We start from the raw sequence: 19,911 nt of genomic DNA on the forward strand, positions 1-19,911 counted from the left end.
CTTCTTTTTTTTTTTTTTTTTTTTTTGAGAAAACAAATATTTTCGGGGGCAAATGAGGAGAGAGCATTCTTCCCTAGCACCTGTGCATTGTTTATGCTAACTGGGTCACGGCTGGTGCTCAGTGTAGGTAGCACCTTAATCCACTCTTGTCTGCCTTATGTGAGAGTAGGAGTTATTAAATGGTCGGAATTATTTCATAACACTTTCTTCTCTGGCTCAGCCTCCCATTTGCTGGCTTCCTCTTGTCCTCATGCCCTACTGTATATAGGAGCCCTAATCCCAGTACACATGAAAGCAGGTGCTTGCCTGGGGGCAAGGCACCAAGATCACGGGAAGACCATGTGGCAGTGCTCTGGGTGTACGGGTACTATCCCTCTCCAAGGGCACCCTCTGGAAGCAGGGTGCCTTCCTGGTCCTCTGCACGTCCCTGCAAATGGCAGGCTAGCTCTCTTGGCGAGATTTTTCCTTTTGATCTGCGTTCATTCTCTCCCTCACACATAATGTTCCCTGTATTAAATGCAGGTTTGGAGAGCCTGGGTGTGAGCAATTAGAGGTCTAAAATGGAACGTGTGGGAAGTTAGGAAGGGAGGCGTGCTCCTTACTTTCTCATCTCTGGGGGAAGCACAGCATGCAGCTTCCTAACTGAATTTATAGAGAAAAACACTAAAAACCAAGAATTTCTTGAAGGTGATTGCTAAAGCCCCATAAAAACAAGACTGAAGATATTTCTTGCAGTACTAGGGAGTGAACCCAGTGCCTGGTGTATGCTGGAGAAGTTCTCCACCACTCTGTGACATCTCCAGCCCATTAAAAACATTTTTTTTTTTTTGAGACAGGGTCTGGCTGTATTGCCCAGGATGTGTTCCTTCTGCCTCAGCTTTCAAAGTAGCTGGGGTTACAGGGACGCACCACCGTGCTTGCCAAGACTAGAAACTATCCTTTTTTTAATAAGACAAGGGTCTGGAAAATAATATGATTACACACAAACTATGCATTTGGATAATGGATCAATAAAAATATAGGAAGGATATCACTATGGGGGGACAAGAAATGTAGTAGACTTTGCAGGGTTGGTCCTAGAGAACTCTGAGTGGCAGGTTGGAGGACATCAGATTGGTGAATGGGAAAGGTTATCATCCAGTTGACAATCATGTCCCAAAGAGGGATTGAGATGCCTTGTGGTGACTGGTCCTGCCTCAGCCTTTAGGAAGCAAATCACACCTGTAGGTCCAGATCTGGGCCATACTTGTGGCCACGACATGAAGGTCTCAGGGGACAGGGACAGAGAAGACAACCTGGCACTGGATCCTAAAATGCCATGGCTATGTGGACCATCACAAACTGATCCTGCGAGTGATTCTCATGGTGTGTCCCCAGCTTAGGTGGTTGGCTCCACTGAGTTTGGCTGGAAACAGGAGTATGCCTGGCAGCTGCTTTGAGAATCAACTGGGCAAAAAGTGTAAGGCCTGGCTTAGGAAGTGAAGGTCTGAAGAAGGGAGGGAAAGATATCCTATTTAAGGTGCATATATTAATTGCCAGTCTCCTGAATGTATTCAGAGCAGCTTGGAGTGGGGGCACTGTTAGAAATGGAACCTGGGGTCTTGCATATGCTAGGCAAGCACTCTACCACTGAACCACACCCCAACCCTTTTTAAATTTTATTTGAGACAAGATCTTGCTAAGCTGCCCAGGCTGGATTTGAACATGTGATCCTCTTGCCTCAGCCCTCTGAGTAGGTAGCATTACAGATGTGCTGCTGTGCCCAGTTTGGAGAAGCTTTTGAATTGAGCTCAATTAAGTTTATAAGATTAAAAGCTGAGAAATTGTCTATTCTACACCTCTACTTTTAGACAGAATAAAAACTCAATTATCATAGACTGTAGTATATTAGAAAGGTTTCAGGGACTGCCAAAGATCTATTCTAAAAAAATTGAATTTCTTTAGTAGTATACCTAAATTCTTCCTATTATGTTTTGTTTTTCCTTCTAATTTTAAAAAAATTTTCTTCTGTTTTATAGGAAACAGCAAAGTTGATGACTTTTTTCTATTTCCTTTACCTCTATTTCCTTTATTATATTTTATAATGCTTCCTTTTGTTATTATGTAGTCTTCATTTCCCACTGAACATTTCAGTTTTTAATGGTATTAGTAGGACCCATTTTCAAGCCTTGAATCCTCAAATATGTTCTCTAAATCCAAAGTTTCTCTTTGTGAGTACCGATTTAGGCATTTTCATTCCATCAGTTCAGTGGAGATAATGAATACATCTTAATGCTTCTACCGTGTCCCAAGAATGACAGGGGAACTAAGAAAATGGTATTTAGGGTCAGGGATTTAGCTCAGTGGCAGTACTCCTGCCTCGTCATCACAAGGTCCTGAGTTGGATCCCTGGTACAAAAAGAAAGTGGTATTTAAGGAGACCATTGTGGTTGAGATGGGTGACACTGATGTACCAATCTAACAACAATATAAATAACTAACCAATAGAAGCACATAATATAGTGAATACTAGAAAGGCATGCCTCATTTTCTTTTCAAAAATACTCTGTGGATTTGGAGGTGGGATAATACCAATTTTGATGGATGGGTTAAGCCATTTGTGGGGAGCTTGTGGTTCTGTTCAGCGGTGGAGACACAGTGCGGAATACATGTGGACTCAGACACTGGCGATGGCTGGACTATAGGTTTGAACAGACCACTGTGGGAGAAAGTTCTAGAAATCTCAGGCAAAGCTTCACAGAGGAAGGGACATTGAGAATGGGTCTTGTATTACATATGGGAATGGAAAGAACACGAACACATTTGTGTTAATGACTTCCAATTAGCTGAGTGCGACCTAATGTCTTTGTCTCTTGAGGCCATGTTGAAAAGTTCCCAGAGATGTAGTGTTTAGGGTTAGAGAACATCAAACTCAAAACTAAAGATTCAAAACCCTGTGTTCTGACAGATTCCACAGGGTGAGCAAAGAGTGAAGATGGAAGGGGTTGGGGAGAAATGGCTGACAGAGGGATTTTGATGAATTCCTTTCTATTTCCAAAAGCAACTTGCAGGGACTCTAAACTGCTCACTGTGACAGTGATCAGTTGTCAAAGCTGGCATTTCCCTTTGTTGAGTGAGACAATGCAGAGGAGAGAAAAGGTGCGTTGTGAAGAGTGGCAGTGACTTCAGCATCTGGTTCTAATGCCAAAACGATATGTAAAATGATAAAAGAGGGGAAACCTTTACCAGGGGCCATAAATTGGGTTGCCCCATGACTTTAGTCAATTGGCCATCTTTTAATTTATATTTCTTTCAGAAAGTAATTTGAACGTTCAAGGATATTCACTGTCTTGGAGAAAATAGAAGAAAAACTCTGGCATCATAGGAAGTGCTTGAGGGTGAAAAGATGAGACCTGGCTCTTGTTTGTGCCGCTCCTGATGAGCTGTATGACTTGGTACCAGGCGTTACCACTCTAAGTCTCAGCCTTACCATCTCCGGAGTATGACACGGTCACCAAACTTACCTTCCCCGACCTACAGCACTGCCCAAAAGGCACCTCTCTGCAGCATGCAGGATGAAGTACTTAAACAAAATAGATTGGGGTTTGGAGTCAACACACTAGAATTCAAGTCCTGGCTTTACTAACTTTCAATGTTCTTCACCCTGTCCATCATCAACTTTCTAACCTTAACATGAACATAACTGTAATTCCTCTTTCCCAAAGTTTCTCTGAAGATTGTGAATATGTAAAGCACAGCCCCTAATACATCTGTTTAAAGTCCACTTGAGTGTTCCCCATGGTTTGGATTCATTTCAAAGGGAAGTCCTAGACAGAAAAGATATTCAGGCATAAAGGCCACATGGTGTGATAGACTTCCTTTGCTTTGAAATGGGAGGTCTCAAGTTCTCAGTCCTGGCTGCCCACTGGAACCCCTAAGAGACAGTGAAAAGGATACCGGAGGTGCTCAACACAGGATGATTTCCTTGGACTTCAGTGGGACTCCAGCCTTGAAATCATGAAACCGCACCAGGTGTTTCTAATGTGCCCTGGAATGCAATCTTTGCTTCTCAAAGATTTTAGTATAAATTAGCCAGAGAACTTGTGAAAAATGCAATTTGAGTCTCTAAGTCTAGGATGGGCTCTGTAGTTCTGCCCATGAAGCAGAGGCTGACCGTGGAGGGCCACAGTATGAGGAGCAAGTGACGGATGGGTCACAATGGTGGTTCTCAACCTTCACTGTTCATTTCTATAACCCAGGAGCTTGTCAAAAACATACCAGTGGGGCCTGGAACTGGCCCTCAAGGGTCTACCTCAGTTTAGGAAGAAGTTTATGTGAATCAGTGGTCTATAATGCTTATTTCCTCTCCTAAAACTCATGAGGCTCATTTTATGATTTTTATAACATAACTTCCATCCCAGTTCATTTGTTCATTATAAAAGGACAGCATTGGATATGGAGTTTATGGGACATCACTGTCAGGAACCTGATAAGTAGGTGACCTCAAACTGTGGGACATCAAGACATGGCTGATCCCTGAAGTAACATGTATTTCTAGAGTACTTTTTGTGAGTGAAAGGGTCCTTGGTAGAGCTCTGCTGTGCTAGTAGGACTTACTATGAAATGACCGCTCACAGAGCAGAGAATTCTCCATTGACAGCAAGCAAATAAGATGCCCCTGCACTTTTTTCCTGCTCTCTGCAACACAACATGCCTGCTTTTAGAAAGTAGAATCTCCAGAGAGGCAACTGATTTCCTGAACTCAGTGTCAAACCAAAGAAAGGGGGAGATGGAAGAAAGTAGCAGCCTGCTACATTTAGCAAAGCAGATCACTGATCTTGAAAATTTCATGGTCTTCCAAAGGAATGTCCTATGATAGATTGCTTTTTTCCTTGATTTTTTCTCACTCTCTAAGATTCTTCTTGTGCTAACTAGCTAAAACATTCTCTATTTGGGAACAGGATTTTTGCCACTTTCCAAGAAAACAATTAAAGAACTCTATGAGGCATTTAAAAAACATAATTCTGAAATTGTTGCTCTGGATAAGCATTTTGTACATAATCAATATAGAAGGTACTGTTCTGCCTAGAATGTTATGAATTTGTGAATACCATAAATTCATGTTAGAGCAACTCTGTGGGAAATGAGACAGAGAAAGAAAAGATCTCTGATTTTCTTGTTTACATCTTTGGAAGTATTTACATCAGCCAGAACACTTACTCTGTCTATAGAAGGAGCTGGGTGACAATCAGAGTGGACAGCTATCAACACATGATAAGTTAGTCAGCAGGGTCTGAGGTCACTGAAGTCCCAGGTTCCTAATTCTGCACTGCACTCCCAGTTCGACCTTCTTCAAACTGGGACCATTTGACTTCCCTGTGCATACGTGTGTGTGTGTGTGTGTGTGTGTGTGTGTGTACACATGTGCATGTGTGCACATCTGTGTATTACTGAGGACTGAACCCAGGCCCTTCACACTGAAATACATTCAGCCTTTTAAGTTTGAGGCAAACTCTCACCAAGTCAGCTAGGCTCAAACTTGCAGACCCTTGACCTTCCTTGTATGTCTCTGACCTGGGCTGTACTAGCCGAGTCCACAGCTGCTGTGGAGTGAGATTTGGCCAATGGCCCCAGATGTCCTTCCCATCAAGTGGCCACCATGTTGCCCTCCTTCCCTTGGTCTCAGAGCCATGCCACTGGTGAGATACACTTTTGGTCATTACTGTAAACCTTGAGCATGTGTGGAAAGTGAGGGGTGCAGGCTATGGTGCTCCAGCCTTCACCCATCACTTGGGGCCCTTGGCACTAACTGCCTTGAATGCCCAGGACAGGTTCTTAAGTGTGGGTCCCTAGAATGAAATGCTGCACAGTGCTGGCACTTTTGCTTCAGATGCAAACCCAGAGGCCTCTGAACACCCAGATTTCTGACTCAGGGGGTCTGGGGGTTTTGCAACACTGGACTAGATGTTTGGCAAGCCCCCACCCTCCTGCAAACCTAGGATTCCTTCACTGGGACGTCATCCTGGTACTTCAAGGGAACGTGATTCCGGAGAGCAGCAGCAGCTTATGCTACCACCTCCCATGCATTCTCCAGTCGCTCCAGCTCTGGTGCCTAAGCCACAGTCACCGATGGTGACAATTCTGACCACTCCGCCCCCAGCTCCATCTGCTGACAGTCACCAGGCTGCCTTGAATTCTCTGAGCCTCCCACGTGCTGCCCGTTCTTGTTCTGCAAAAGCCGGAAGCCCATGGTCTTCTTAAAAGTTTAACCCATCCCCACTGCAAGCAAGACAAAGTGGGCACCTATATTCTCTATAATTAACTGCTGCTCCCTTTCTCACTCTGCCCACAGCTGTGCCCCTCAAGTGCATGGCTCTGCCTCCAAACATGGTGCTCTCCTTCGAGTGGAATGGAGCAGATAGATGCAGCCCTGTGTGAATGCAGGACTGTTGCTGAGAAGGAGCCTTGCCTCCCCGTCCCTCCCAGCTACTGCTCTGCACACTCTTTTAGCATCTTCCTGCTACAGACCCGAGCAGGCTGAGGCTCTCTCCCATCTCTTGCTCCACTAGTACTTTCATACGTCTGGAAGTGAGAGGGGCAGTACCGGCTCTGTCCTCCCAGAGGGATGAGGGTTAGCTGTTGTATCACTTTTGCTAATTGAAGCTGTGCTGGTGGGCACACTGGAGCAAGCAGACCCACCAGGTCATTTCTAGCCCCTCTTGACTTTAAGGGGACTGCTTGTGTCCTGGAAACCAGAAGAAAGGAAGAAGCACGTTTGCAAGCCCTCGAGATTGCCACAAGCAATTCGTTCTAGAATTAGTTAAAAATTCAGAAGAGAAAACCAGGGCAGAATATTATCAGTGCCCAGTGTGAAGTCCCCATCACGTAACAGTGACAGATACTGAGATAATAAAACTGGTGTTTTTCTTCTTGGCTCAGCTTTGTGACTTCCAAGAATTCATCTAACTTCTTTTTTTTTTTAATTGAAAAATAGGGACACTGTCATCCTTCTCAGTGTCCCATTGTTTGGGACATGCCCATCATTCAGGTTGCATTGACTGGACAGCTTAAATATTCCATAGAAAACAGAACTTATGCTTTAAAGAGTCTCCTATATATCAGGAGATCTTATAAAGCTCTCCAATTTCTTTCATTACTCTGACATGGTAGCCAACACTGTACATGCACCCTGAACAGAAAAGCCCATACCCAAAGCCCAACTGATCACCTTGAACAAAGTAATGAACATGGGCACACATCACAACACTGATGTTCCTTCCTGCTCCCTGGATATGCAATGTCAGTTTTCCAAGGCAAGAGCTGAAGTCATCTGAAATACGTAAGGCATCTATACAAGGTCTATGTTTATCTCAGGAACCCCTAGTCTAACCAGATTTCACTCAGCTAGGTCAGGGTGCCTTAAGATACACACCACAGCAGTGGCTGCAAACTTAAAAATTTTTCAGGAAGGAAAAATATCCTAGATTCCTTTTCAGCCGGAGGCCTTGGGCTCAAGGAGCTGGGTGTTGTTTTTTAACTTGGCTTTCTGAGAAGTATTTGTACCGATAGTTGAGTACATATTTTTTAACCACCTTCAACAAGTGTGGATTTATTTATTCTATTAGACACCCATGCCAATTCCAGCAGCCTTTTGGAGAGGTTATCAATTTAGAAATACCAGCTGTTTGGGACACAGCGTAATCTTGTCCAGCCTTCACTGCACTGTTAACAGAAGACTAGCATGTACATGTGAGAACTTTCCTCTTTTCTTCCCATTTTATTACCTTGAGCTCCTTGGCTGTAGAAGAATCTTTGCGCTGACTCCACATCCAAGAGTCTATGAGCAGACTCGACATCCAGAAAATAATCCATTTTGGGATAATCCATCTTGATGTTTTAATCACAGAAATTTGAGAGAAGATATTCACTTGAATGCCTAGAGAGGAAAAAAAATCCATCATATTTTAAATAGAAAAGTATAAAGCATGTATATACTTAAAATTTTTGAATAAGAATATCCCATTATAATGTCCCACTTTTTGACTGACATTTCCAATTCTAAGACATTCCCACCACCAACAGAGCTTTCTTGCTATGAGCAAAAATGCAACCATTAGCCAACATGTATTAAAAGTAACATGTTCTATTCAAGAAAAACAGGCAGTTCAGGCTAAAGATAACATACCAGTCTTTTCCTTGCCATGTATCAGCTGGAAAATATACTGTTAAATTCTCACACTATCGGTTTTCAAAGGTCTATCTGGTAAATGGCATCAGTAAATGTCAGGCATCCTGAGGGTTGATCCTCCATTGATCCGGAGACGTTTAGCTTCTCCAGCAGGGAGAATCGCTTGGGAATCCAACCCTGAGCGTCTATGACACTCACTGACTTGTTTGCTGGAGAAATGCCTTGAGTTCCTTCCTTTTCAGCAATTCCCTCCAGAGCATTTTATAAAGCGCCCTAGGATCATCAACTGCCTGCACCTGACGCTGGCTGCTTTCGAGAGAGGAATTGCAGTTGGCAGAGCAGCGACGATGATTGCAGCCTTGCGAGGATCCCCACAGCACTAACACGCACAGCCTGTGAGGAACTAAGCCTCTTTATCAAAACGCATCCAGCCTCTGGGGTTCCTTTTCTGAGCCCACGGAACCTTTCCTTGATATTTACACAAATGAAGCATCTCTATTTCTGCGTGACACTTTTAAAGACAGCATTAATAAGACAGTCATTAAAATCAAGCTCAGAGAGGCTAAAACAACTGGCTTCTTTTTCTAAAAATACACACTTTCATTTAAGAAACCAAGTCTGGTAAGAAGAAACTTTTAAAAAATACCCAAAGGTTCCCCAACAGCAAAGCATACTTACTGCAAAAATATGAAGGCTACCTGTCGCCCAGAGCAGTTGCAGCCAGATGTCACTAAATATTCCCGGTGAAAGTGAACAATTTTGATTGTTTGATTAGATCAGTGATGAATAATGCATTCCATCCACTGGACTTCCTTTATCAGATAAATGGCCAGAGCGCGTTACCTTAGCAACAGAAGGTGACGCCAGCCTCAGCCTCCCTGTGCCCTCCCCTGTGAAGGAAGAAAATCATCAGTTTCCAGTGTAAAACTTTGGCAGAAAACCATCAAAATGGACATGTAGATTTTACATCATCCAAGACTATTCCCCACCCTACCCCCATGTCTTATGCAAGGAAGTGTCACAGGCATTAGAAAGCCAGATTTCTGGTTTAATCATTTATTTTTTATAATCCTAAATCCCAGTTTGATTTGTAATCACAACAGAATAGTATACTAAATGGTTAAAAATTCAATAGGAGAAAGTTGTTTAGACAATGTTGGGGGGGTTTCAGCTCCTACAGTAAAGGTGACCTAGGGGGACAAGAAATGGGAGGGATGGTGTGGAAAGGCAATGTTAGTAAGCATATGTTCAACGTCCCCCTGTGATAATTAATACACAGAAGCAGTTACCGATATCTTGGCTGAAAATAACTCCTTTTGTGAATCAGTCACTGGAAGCAGCTTAAAAATCTGCTTGAAATTTCTCGGATTTTAAAAGGCATACGGTAATAGAAATCTTAGTGGGGAGGACTCCCCCACCTCTGTAAAGGAAAGGTACCCACATAGGTATAATGTCCAACAGCAGGACCCTTAAAGTTGGCAGATACTCACCAGAACTTGTTTACCCTTTGCAGCAGGACACCGGAGAGCATCAGAGAGCCCAGCGACACAGCTGAGCCTGCCAGCCCAAATGAGCAGCTCCCAATTTCCCTTCAGACTCGAGTTAAAAGCACAGAGTGGGGGAAAGTGATGGATTTGCCCATTTTATATTGCGATGAAATGCAGCCCCTAAGAAGAGATCTGAGTGGAGCTGCTCTTTAGAACACATTAGACTGCTAATTTAAGAAAATTGAAAGGTTTTGTTTTACTGTCTTTTATGTGTTCTTCTCTGCAACCCCCTCAATTTAATTTGAATTTAAAATTATTCTCATGTCTCCTAGGCTCTCCAAGGTGTGGAACACTTTCTAATTGTGAAGGCTGCTCCAGTAAGGTTTGGTGCAACCCCACTTTTATTCTGAGCTACAAAACAAGGTGGGTAGTTAAAATTGTGAGCTGCTTTCCGGAGAGAAATCCAGGGGCACATTTGGTTTCAGATCCTCTTTATTCCCCCGATTTTCTTCCTGCTTCTGGATATGTGGCCAAATCTCCAGCTCAAATCATGCCAGTCTGTCTAAATGCATTCTTCTGTGTGTGAATGTAACAAAATTATCCCAACAACAAGAACGAACTTCAGTAGGTCTCACAGCTTATCCTGGTTTGCTAAAGTCCCTCCCAACCTCAACAAGGACTTGGAGTTTTGATATTTTGAGATCTTTTTAGAAAGGGTATAATGAGGGCTCGAATGGACCCTGCAGCGGTGGCAAACGCATGGCACTGGTTTTTGTTCTGTGGCCAGCTTTTTGTTATCACTGCAAGCTCTCACCCATTGTGTCTTACATCGTCCTCTCCCACGCATGGTGGACCAAGTGGAATTGATTATCAGCGTGATTCGGTGGACAGTGTGCTAGATTGTGAAGAAAGTACTGAAGGGAGATCACGAGACGGTCCTTCCCTATGTGCACAAGTCTGCCGGCTGCCCTGGAGACCAACCAGGGAGCATCAGTTGGGTTTCTTGTGGCCTCTCCTACCCAAGTCAGCACAAGTCAAACGACAAGGTGGAGCTGCAGATAGTTAAGCCTAAGAGAAAAAGAAAGTAGGCTTTCCAGTGGCACACCTGTACAGACTCAACTTTGGACTTTAAATGCTCAAAACTTTGCTCAGACCTGAGGACTTATTTCCTTAGGGTTGCATATCTACTCAGCCCTCAATGCAGACATGCTGCACACTTGACATTTACAAGAGAAGAAAGCTGTCTTCTGGTGCCTTTCCTTACAGTGAAGTGTAGGCGAAGGGTTCTGAAGCCTCCCTCTATTGTGATTCTACTGAAATTATAGTGACTCACAGGAGAGAGAAGGGGAGAGAGAGAGAGAGAGAGAGAGAGAGAGAGAGAGAGAGAGAGGGACAGGAGGGAGGGAGAGGGAGAGAGAGGGAGTGGGAGCAAGAGGGGGAGAGACACACTATGCTGTAACAAACATGGAACATTTAGGTGAATGAGAATGAATGTGTAACTGAAGTTGATGCTAAATAGGACTTTCGGAAAATAGGGTTGATTCCTGGGTAGAGGGGGATTCAGTCATTTCTGGAGAATTGACCAAAAAGGGAAGGGAATTTCTGGAGAATTGACCAAGAAAAGAAGGGAATTTAAAGTATCTTACAAATAATATGAGTAAGGCATGTTTCGAGAAAACTCTTAGTGAATTTCAACCTAAAGAAATGTATTTGGGACGGGGATGACGGATTACTCACTTGTAAAAAGGGGCTTAATTTTACTAGATAATCACTAGATTATTTAACATAATATAAGCAGCTTCTAAACGATATTTTAAAAAAGATTTCACTTGCTGGGAGCCTAGCAGAAGATTACAAGGAGGAATATATATGTGCGGAAATTGTTTTCCTAGGTGGGGAATCATATTAATGTTCAAAAGCCAAGGTCAAATTATAATCAGCTCAGCTCTGTTTTATAATAATCTGCACAGAAGCAATACAAAGATGGTCTACTGTTCTGAGCTCTAACAAAACCAGAGACAATAGAAAGGCCAGGCCAGGTATTCAGACTAATACACAGCACTTGTACAATTAACACCCAAAACATCCTGAGATGTCAGCTGTATAAAAGTTAACTCAGAAGGTGTTTACCATAGCTCAGCGTCTTGAAATAAAAATCATTTAAAAGCCTCAGAAGTAGAATTGTCCTGTGCATTGGTACGAACATGTAGAACTACAAGGATGAACCCATCTAGAATATAGTAGTATATGCAGTTTTCTGTTTCCAGTTTGGTGGTAAGAAGATACATTGAATTCAAAATAGAGATTGTTTCATGATGGACTCTAAGGATAAGTAAAGATGTTGCTTATTTATTATTGAATAACGCAAGACCCCTAAGTTGTGAGAAAGAAGATCACATGATTTGTAAATAGGTAACTTGCTCTTTTCTACCATCTGATTACCACGGGAGTCAGTCTGCTTTTAGTCTGTTAACAAAGGTTCTTGTGATTTTACAATTTTATCGTGAATTTTAACTGTTTGATTGCCTTTTATTCCAGAGCTCGTTAGGAGACCATTAGGCTTTGCATTCGTGGTAGGCTAGGCGAACCCGATGAGTCCTGGTGCCTCCAGGCCTCCTACCTGTGTGAACTCATGGGGAAGTTTCTGTTTTTCTTAAAAAACCCAATTTAACTGAAAAATATTAGAAGCTCATTTAAAATGTGGTGACATCTTAAATCTCTTGGCAGGGCGCCTACATAAAGACACATGAAGTACTAGCTTGTTAACAGTTGCCTGCCCCCAGTACCTTTAGGGAGGTTGGTGCCAGGATCCTCAGGGATACCAGAATCCTTGGACACACAGTTCCCTTATAGCAGACAGAGTAGTACCTGCCTTTAACCTGTACACATCCTCCCGTACACTTTCAGACATCTCTAGATTACTTACAATACCTAGCAAAAAGGAAATGCAATGTCAGTATTTGTTACACTGCATTATTTAGGAAGGAATGACAAGTGAAGAAGCCTGTAGATATTTAGCACTCATGTAATCCTTTCCCTGGACTATTCTGACCCATGGCTGGTGGGATCCACAGATACAGAACTAAAGGTACCAAGGACGGACTGCATAGAAAACTCCATTCACTACCTTTATAAGTAAAAATAGAGATTTGCTCCAAGAGAACGGGTTCCTCTTCGGTGGGCAAGTCATTCTCTTACCTTCCAACCTTTCATTCAAAGGAAATTTTTTCATTCCTTGTTCATTAAGGCTTGCCATCAATTACCAGAGGTATTGTAAACCTTTTATCTAAGGTATTATTCATATTGAAATCTCCCTGGGAGGAGAAATACTTTTAATTATCATCGGTTATTTTTACTTGAGAGTAAGTTAATTTCCAGTCCTTTTGCTTTTGAAAAATGTTTGATAATAGGTGGAAAGTTAAAGAAGGCTGGGAGTAAGGATGGGATTTAAAAAAAGAAAAGAAAAGAAAAGAAAAAAGCCATCTAGGGAATAGGAGCTTAATTTTATTCCATATAAGCCTGAAGTCATATTTTGAGGGTTTACTTACATACACAATGCCAGTGTTTTGTTGGCAGAAATCAATAAGTCCATAAACAGCTCAATTAGGGCAAGGGTCTGAAGCTGCCCTGAAGGTCCAGAGGCAGATTTGTAAATCCAGTTCAGGACATTATACTGAAGGATTCTTCCCTCTGCTCTCTGCCAGTCTTCTGAAACTGCAGTAGAGCACCATGCCAAAGGAGCAGCCTTGGCCACTACGACAGAGGCTAGCAAAGTAAATCCTTCAGCTCTAGTTGCTGGCACATTTGAAAATATCCTTTCTGTCTGGGTATTTTGAAAAGAGTTCAAAGAATGAAGTACCAGAGCTCAAATGTCATCTTATACTTCTGCCAACTGCATTCTAGTTAAGTTGATCCTGTTGGTGATATGGAAATTTCTTTGCTTGGAAGAAAAATTAATCAGAAATTATATCTCCACTTCAATGTTTGGGTAACTGACAAGTAGGGACAGAGAGAAATGTGAATAAGGAAATGAGGGATTTCCAGATAGCTTTCTACTGACTATAACTCTCAAATTCCTAAATACAAAGACATAAACACAGAGAAATGTGTTGGCAGTAGTAGCTGCAACATGGCTTTTAGGATATATGGTAATCATATTTAGCCTCATTTCAAGTCACACAAGAGCAATTATCCTTGTTTGTGCACATGTGCCTGCGTGTGCACACCCGTGAATGCTTGTGTATGTTTGGGTGTGGTTTTTCAACTTCCTAGAGATGGCTGAAAATTAATCACAAGTTCAAGTGCATTTTTATCATCCTAAAAATCCAGATAACCACCTGAAAACATCCAAAGACATGTTGAAAGAAAGAATAACAAGGTCTAAGGGCTACCAGTCTAATAGATCCTGCACAGATAATGGGGTCTGAGAGATTCCAATGCACATTAGAAAAATGAGATGGAATACAGCAGTGGGAGCCCAGGGGCACAGGGAGTGTGGGTTATACCAAAATAGTGTGTCAAAGGGACTGGTGATTAGTTAATCTCTTGTAGGCTTTAAATATATTGTCACATTCCACAGCAAGATCTCTGTACCTCAATATTAATACTTAAGGGGCTGGGGATTTAGCTCAGTGGTTCCGCTGCCTGCCTTGCAAGCACAAGGACCTGAGTTTGATCCCCGGCACCAAAAAAAAAATTAACTTAAAGTTTCTGCACAGATAATGGGGTCTGAGAGATTCCAATGCACATTAGAAAAATGAGATGGAATACAGCAGTGGGAGCCCAGGGGCACAGGGAGTGTGGGTTATACCAAAATAGTGTGTCAAAGGGACTGGTGATTAGTTAATCTCTTGTAGGCTTTAAATATATTGTCACATTCCACAGCAAGATCTCTGTACCTCAATATTAATACTTAAGGGGCTGGGGATTTAGCTCAGTGGTTCCGCTGCCTGCCTTGCAAGCACAAGGACCTGAGTTTGATCCCCGGTACCAAAAAAAAAATTAATACTTAAAGTTATTCTCATGTATATATGCATAAATATTTAATGCATATTTTGTATAACAAATGTTACTACTATTCACAACACAGTTCCTAATTTGATTTGTTGTTCAAGTTAAATGCCTTTAGGACCTGTCACCTGAAGGTATCCCATATAGATATCAGATTTCTAAGTCATAAATCTCTGCTCTTTGTGGATAGATGACAAGCTCCAACCCCTCTGTGATGCTTATATAGGGGATGATCGAAGTGGGGCTTCCTTCTGAAACAAAGAGAACCTTACTGGTATTCACTGTGTTTTAATTTCTCATAAATGTTATTAGTGTGTGAAAAGAGGGGAAAAAAAACCTATCACAATTAGCCCCCGAACTCATTGTTCTGTAACACACATCAAAGAAATATGTTGAACCATTTAGGAGTAGTTCCAGATACTGGCTTGGGAATTTGGATTTGGAGCAAGGTAACTTCTGTGTGTTTCAGGTTCTATCCCAGTAGCAAAGGATGAAATATCAAGGCTAAGTGAAATAATGTATGTATACCACACAGAACCTGACACACAGAAAGTGTGGCGGTTTGGTATTTTTAGAAATACTTTTCAATAGTCTACATACATAGAGTGTGGCAATAAGACACCCGATTCCATGTACCCAAACAGGGTCCATCTAGCACATCACTTAAAACATTGCCTCCATCCCTATGATTGTAAGTGAGCCTCTGGTCCAGTAAAACTCCTTAGCACTACATGGTTCACCTGTGTTATAGTTACATATAGATATGCACATGAAAATATGCAACACATCTAGAAGGGTGCTGGTTAGCTGTATGTGTCCAAGTGGTGCTAGTTGTCATTGCTATTTTACAGTTGGATTTTTCACAAGGTCACTTTTTATTCTTGGCCACATTAAACAGCATAATATATCCAGATGCTTGACCAGAGCGGGCACTACACACACTGAGTAATGGTTCCACAAGGAAGAATCCATTCTTCCAGGGATAGGCCCGAAGTTGTCCCATTTAAGGGGTCCTCTCACTATGCTTAGCTGGCAGTTGATTGCTGCTCGCGGTGTTCCAGGGATGACACCAATTGCTGGGGATATAACAATGGACTCCACAGACTCATTCCTTTCCTCAGAAGATCACAAATGATATGAATGTAGATTCGTCGAGTTCTTTTCATGTTATGGCATACACTGAAAATACTTATTTGTAACTGAACGGATGTGTGCAGTGGCAACCCTAGGAGCTCAGCTACCAAGGACCAGGAGGATGATATTTTGCCTTCTCATTTGGGAAGCTTTGCACACAGCACTCAATCTGCAATGTGTTTAATTTCTCTGTAGCTTTTCGAATCAGATGAAAACTGCAGTATCTAGTTGGTAACAGGTGCAGGAAGGAGTAGATACTGTCACACTTTTGGTGCTATGTTTCCCAATGAACTTGTGGGCTGGTACTTCCTCTCCAGGCAGAACTTTGAATTAGCAACAAAATGGATTAGGAGGCTGGCAGATAGGAAAAAAACATATGCCACCATATTTTAAACAAATAAGCTTTCAAACAGTGTCAAGAGCTACTGGTTTTAAACCAATAGCTTGATTCTTCAATGTGTTTCTACAACACTATAATAACAATTGCTTTGAGTGAGTTTCCATCTCTTACAGGCTCTTTTGTGTATTTCACAGATCCCTCCTGAGAGGAGAAATAACAAAACTGCTTTGTGTTTCACTGGTATAGAAAGTGTGGTGTATAGGCAATCGGAGAAGTCCATGTTTTTTGGCCTTTAGGGCCTTGGGAATGACATTTTGCAGGTTAGTGCAACCCCCTTAGGTGAGGTAAACATTTAGATTGCATTTATAAAAGAGCCCTTGATTTTAAAAGCTGTTAGCAGCAAACAGCAAGACTATCACATTTTTAACATAAAACCAAAGGAAATATGATTTAAAATCAAAAGTATTTTCATTCCTATGGCAACCAACACAAGTATTCAAGTAATACTACATGCTGTGTACATTATGCGGGCTGCTCCTCCCCCACCTTCTGCTGCCTTCCTCCCTCTGGAGTCAACCTGGACTCTGCTAAACTGCCTACCTTGAAAAAGCTCTTCTCCAGAAACCAGGTGAATTTCCAATGTTCAAGCAGCCAAACCCTTGAACGTGAAAGGGAAGAGTCCTCTCAGAGGAAACCTTTACAAACCCAAAGGGGAAATGCACCTCAAAATAGAGACACTGTCTGCTTCCCCAATTTGACATGTTTGAGAGCTCCTTGCTTTAAAGCCAGACACAAATCTGTGAAGAGATTCCCCTGAGTTACAACACTCTGCTGGGAGCAGCTACCATGCAGATAACATATGTGGTGAGACAGAGCCAAAAAGCACCCACTGGGCTGCAGCGCAGTGACAGGAACACTTATAACACATCCCCGGGAAGCTGGAGTGGTTAGTCATGGTGTGCAGATATCCTTGGAGCCAACTGGCTCATGGTGGTGGGGACTGGCTGGCTCTACAACTTTCAGCTCTTCCAGGAGGGCTCAGTTGCTCTACACTCTCTTGGAGGGCTAATTTTTTGAAAAGGTTGAGAAACTAAAGCCTGAGACTCAAAGATTCAATGGCGAAGGAAAGACAGAACCTAGCTGAATATTTTCTAGATTTCCAAGGAGGAACACCTGTAATTTTCAGGATGCAGGTGGCCTGAGATGCTTTGCTTCAATCTGAAATACCAAGATATTGACAAAATGTGGACAACTCACTCATTTGTGGTGTTTTGGAAAAGGTCAGAGCAAAGTATGACACCCTCGCTGGCTTCTCTCTGGAGTCCAGCCATTGCTCCTCTGGTGCTATATCTTTCAGTTCAGATACAGATTAGGGCATGAAGGTTAAGATGGTCTTCAATCACTGTGTTCATGGGAAGTATCAGGGTTGAGGGATCTGTGCTTTATGATCTTATTCGTGGTGCCTCCTAACTATGGGCTTTGTTTTCTCTTAATTGTAAGATGGCAATGTTAAATCATTTTGTTTCTGGGTCTAAAGTACTATTGCTTAGTACACTACCCTGTTTTTCATTGCTATGAAATGTTTGAGGATGGCTAACTTATAAAAAACAGAGGTTTATTTCACTTGAAGGTTTGGAAGCTGGAAGTCCTACCAGCACAGCACCAGATCGGGGGTGAGTGTCACTGGCTGCACCTTGTGGCAGATGGCACTGTAGGCCCAGAATAATGAGAGATTGCAGTGAGAGAAGCTGCCAGGGCACAAGGAGGAGCCAGGCTTGCTCTTTTATAGTAGTCCTCTCATGATAACTAGCCAGAGTCCCCTGAAAACCACATGATTTCCTTTTGAGGAGCCTCCTCCTAACGGGCAGACCACCTCTTATCATAGCTGCATTGAAGACCAAGCTTTCAACACATGAACACTGGGGGACAAACCACATTCAGATAAAGTACCATTTTCATAATTGAAGTCAATAGAACTGGGGCTTGATCAAAACTTTTCCAACTTGGGTTTTCTTAATAAAAGAAGATGAAGATATTTAGAAAGGGACCAAACTATAAGACCCATGGCACCTTGCTGCTCATAATATGCCCATAGAAGGGCAGAATCAATATTACCAGGAGCTTAGGAACAGCAACCTTGCCCCCATCAACTGTTTCTGAATCTACATTGTGTCCAGATCTTCATTCCCAGGTCTGTTACAGTGAGAGGATCTGTGACACGAAGTATGAAGTATGTATGAGGCCATTTTTTCCGTAGATGCGTTTATTGACACCAAGGTCAACAGTTTCAAGCAGCATGACCTAGTACTTCCTACCCACTCCCATGAGGTGAGGTCATTTTTGGTTAACATTCTCGTTTAACACATAACAAAAACAAAGTGCAGGGCATTAGGTATCTTGCTTACTGTCCCTCAATAGCTGGTCTAAGTGGTGGTGCTGAAGCGACTTACAGTAGATGTCACCACATGGCCATTCAGCCAAGAGGGGGCCAGGTCTTCTTTAGGTTGCCTGCCTTAAACTGTCCTTATTTATTAGGGGATGGAGTGTCCCCTTCCCCTACTTGACATAGCAGTTTAAAAGTCATTTACCTTTTGTAACACCCTCCTCCCATGAAAGCCAGGGAGGGGGGTTTCCTACATTTTACTTAGTTCTGTTCTACCTACAGATGAAGTCAAACACACACCTGGAAAACTTGGGTGACTATTGTGAGCTTTGACGAATGGAACACAAGCTAAACCCCCGGTGTCTGGGTGTCAAGCCCAGGATTACTTTAACATGTCTTCAGCATGCCTGACTTGGAATATTCATCTTGGTGCTGGCCCTTTGCTGCTCTGGGTCACACTGACCCCAAAAGACCAGGCAATGGGGGATGGTGTCTTCTTGATTTAATTGAAAAAATTTCTGAGCCAGGTGTCTCACACCTATAATCCCAGCACTCAGGAGGCTGAGGCAGGAGGATCCCTGTGAGTTTGAGACCGGCCTAGGCTACATAGTGAGTTCCAGACCAGTCTCAATTACATAGTGAGACCCTGTCTCAAAAAACAAAATAAAACAAAAAAAATTGTGGCTGTTATAGTTTAGATCTACAATGCCCCCACAAATTTTAACAAGTTCAGAAGAGGGGTATGAGGGTCATTAAATCACAGGAATACTACTCATCCATTGATGAATCCATAGCTGAATGCGCCCTCAGGAGGTGTGGCCTGGTTGGAAGAGGTGTGTCACTGCGAGCAGGGCCAGGAAGGATGCATCTTCCTTCAAGGCTCCTCCACTCCTCCCTTCTCTCTCTCTCTACTTCCTTGCAGCCATGAGGAGAGCAGCTTTCCTCCTCCGACCAGCCCGTTTCCACCTTGGGGCCAGCCAGCTATGCCCAGGCCCAGACTTCTGAAACTATGAGCAAGAATAACCTCTCCTCCTTTACACTGTGTGTATTGAATATTGTGTTTCAACAATAGGAAAGTAACTAAGACGGTGGCAAAATGCACATAATGTAACACATCATTTTAACCATTTTCAAGTGATGGTTCAGAGGTATCACATACATATTGTTGTGCAACCATCTCCACTGTTCATGGCCAGAAACCTTTTCATCTTGCAAAACTGAAGCTCCGTACCTATAAACAATAGCTCCTCTTTCCCTTCTTCCTCCTGACCCTGACAACAATCATTCTAATTTCAGTCTCTATGATTCTACTTTAAATATTTCATATAAATAAAATCATACTGTATTTATCCTTTTGTAGCTGGTTTCTTCCACTCATTGCAATGATTTA

At 42.5% G+C, this 19,911-nt stretch overlaps 1 protein-coding gene across 4 annotated transcripts in view; it reads right to left on the reverse strand.

Annotated features, from left to right (window-relative positions):
• The window catches only part of Phactr1 (phosphatase and actin regulator 1), a 514,585-nt gene that overhangs the window by 484,728 nt on the left and 9,946 nt on the right, over positions 1-19,911 (reverse strand). The window contains exons 1-3 of one of the 4 annotated variants that reach the window (XM_010622876.3): positions 9,658-9,856; positions 8,846-9,057; positions 7,764-7,915 (exon numbers count right to left, since the gene is read on the reverse strand). In XM_010622876.3, coding sequence (XP_010621178.1) covers positions 7,764-7,866 — 103 coding nt within the window. In that variant the 5' untranslated portion in view covers positions 7,867-7,915; positions 8,846-9,057; positions 9,658-9,856. Of the gene's footprint in view, positions 1-7,763; positions 7,916-8,164; positions 8,584-8,845; positions 9,058-9,657; positions 9,857-19,911 lie in introns of those variants that run through there. The other 3 variants (XM_010622879.3, XM_010622877.3, XM_010622878.3) reach the window with 3 other exon arrangements.

This window comes from Fukomys damarensis, unplaced genomic scaffold (genome assembly GCF_012274545.1).
Source record: "Fukomys damarensis isolate Sample0158 unplaced genomic scaffold, DMR_v1.0_HiC HiC_scaffold_10, whole genome shotgun sequence".
In the NCBI taxonomy this organism is placed as follows: Eukaryota; Metazoa; Chordata; class Mammalia; order Rodentia; family Bathyergidae; genus Fukomys; species Fukomys damarensis.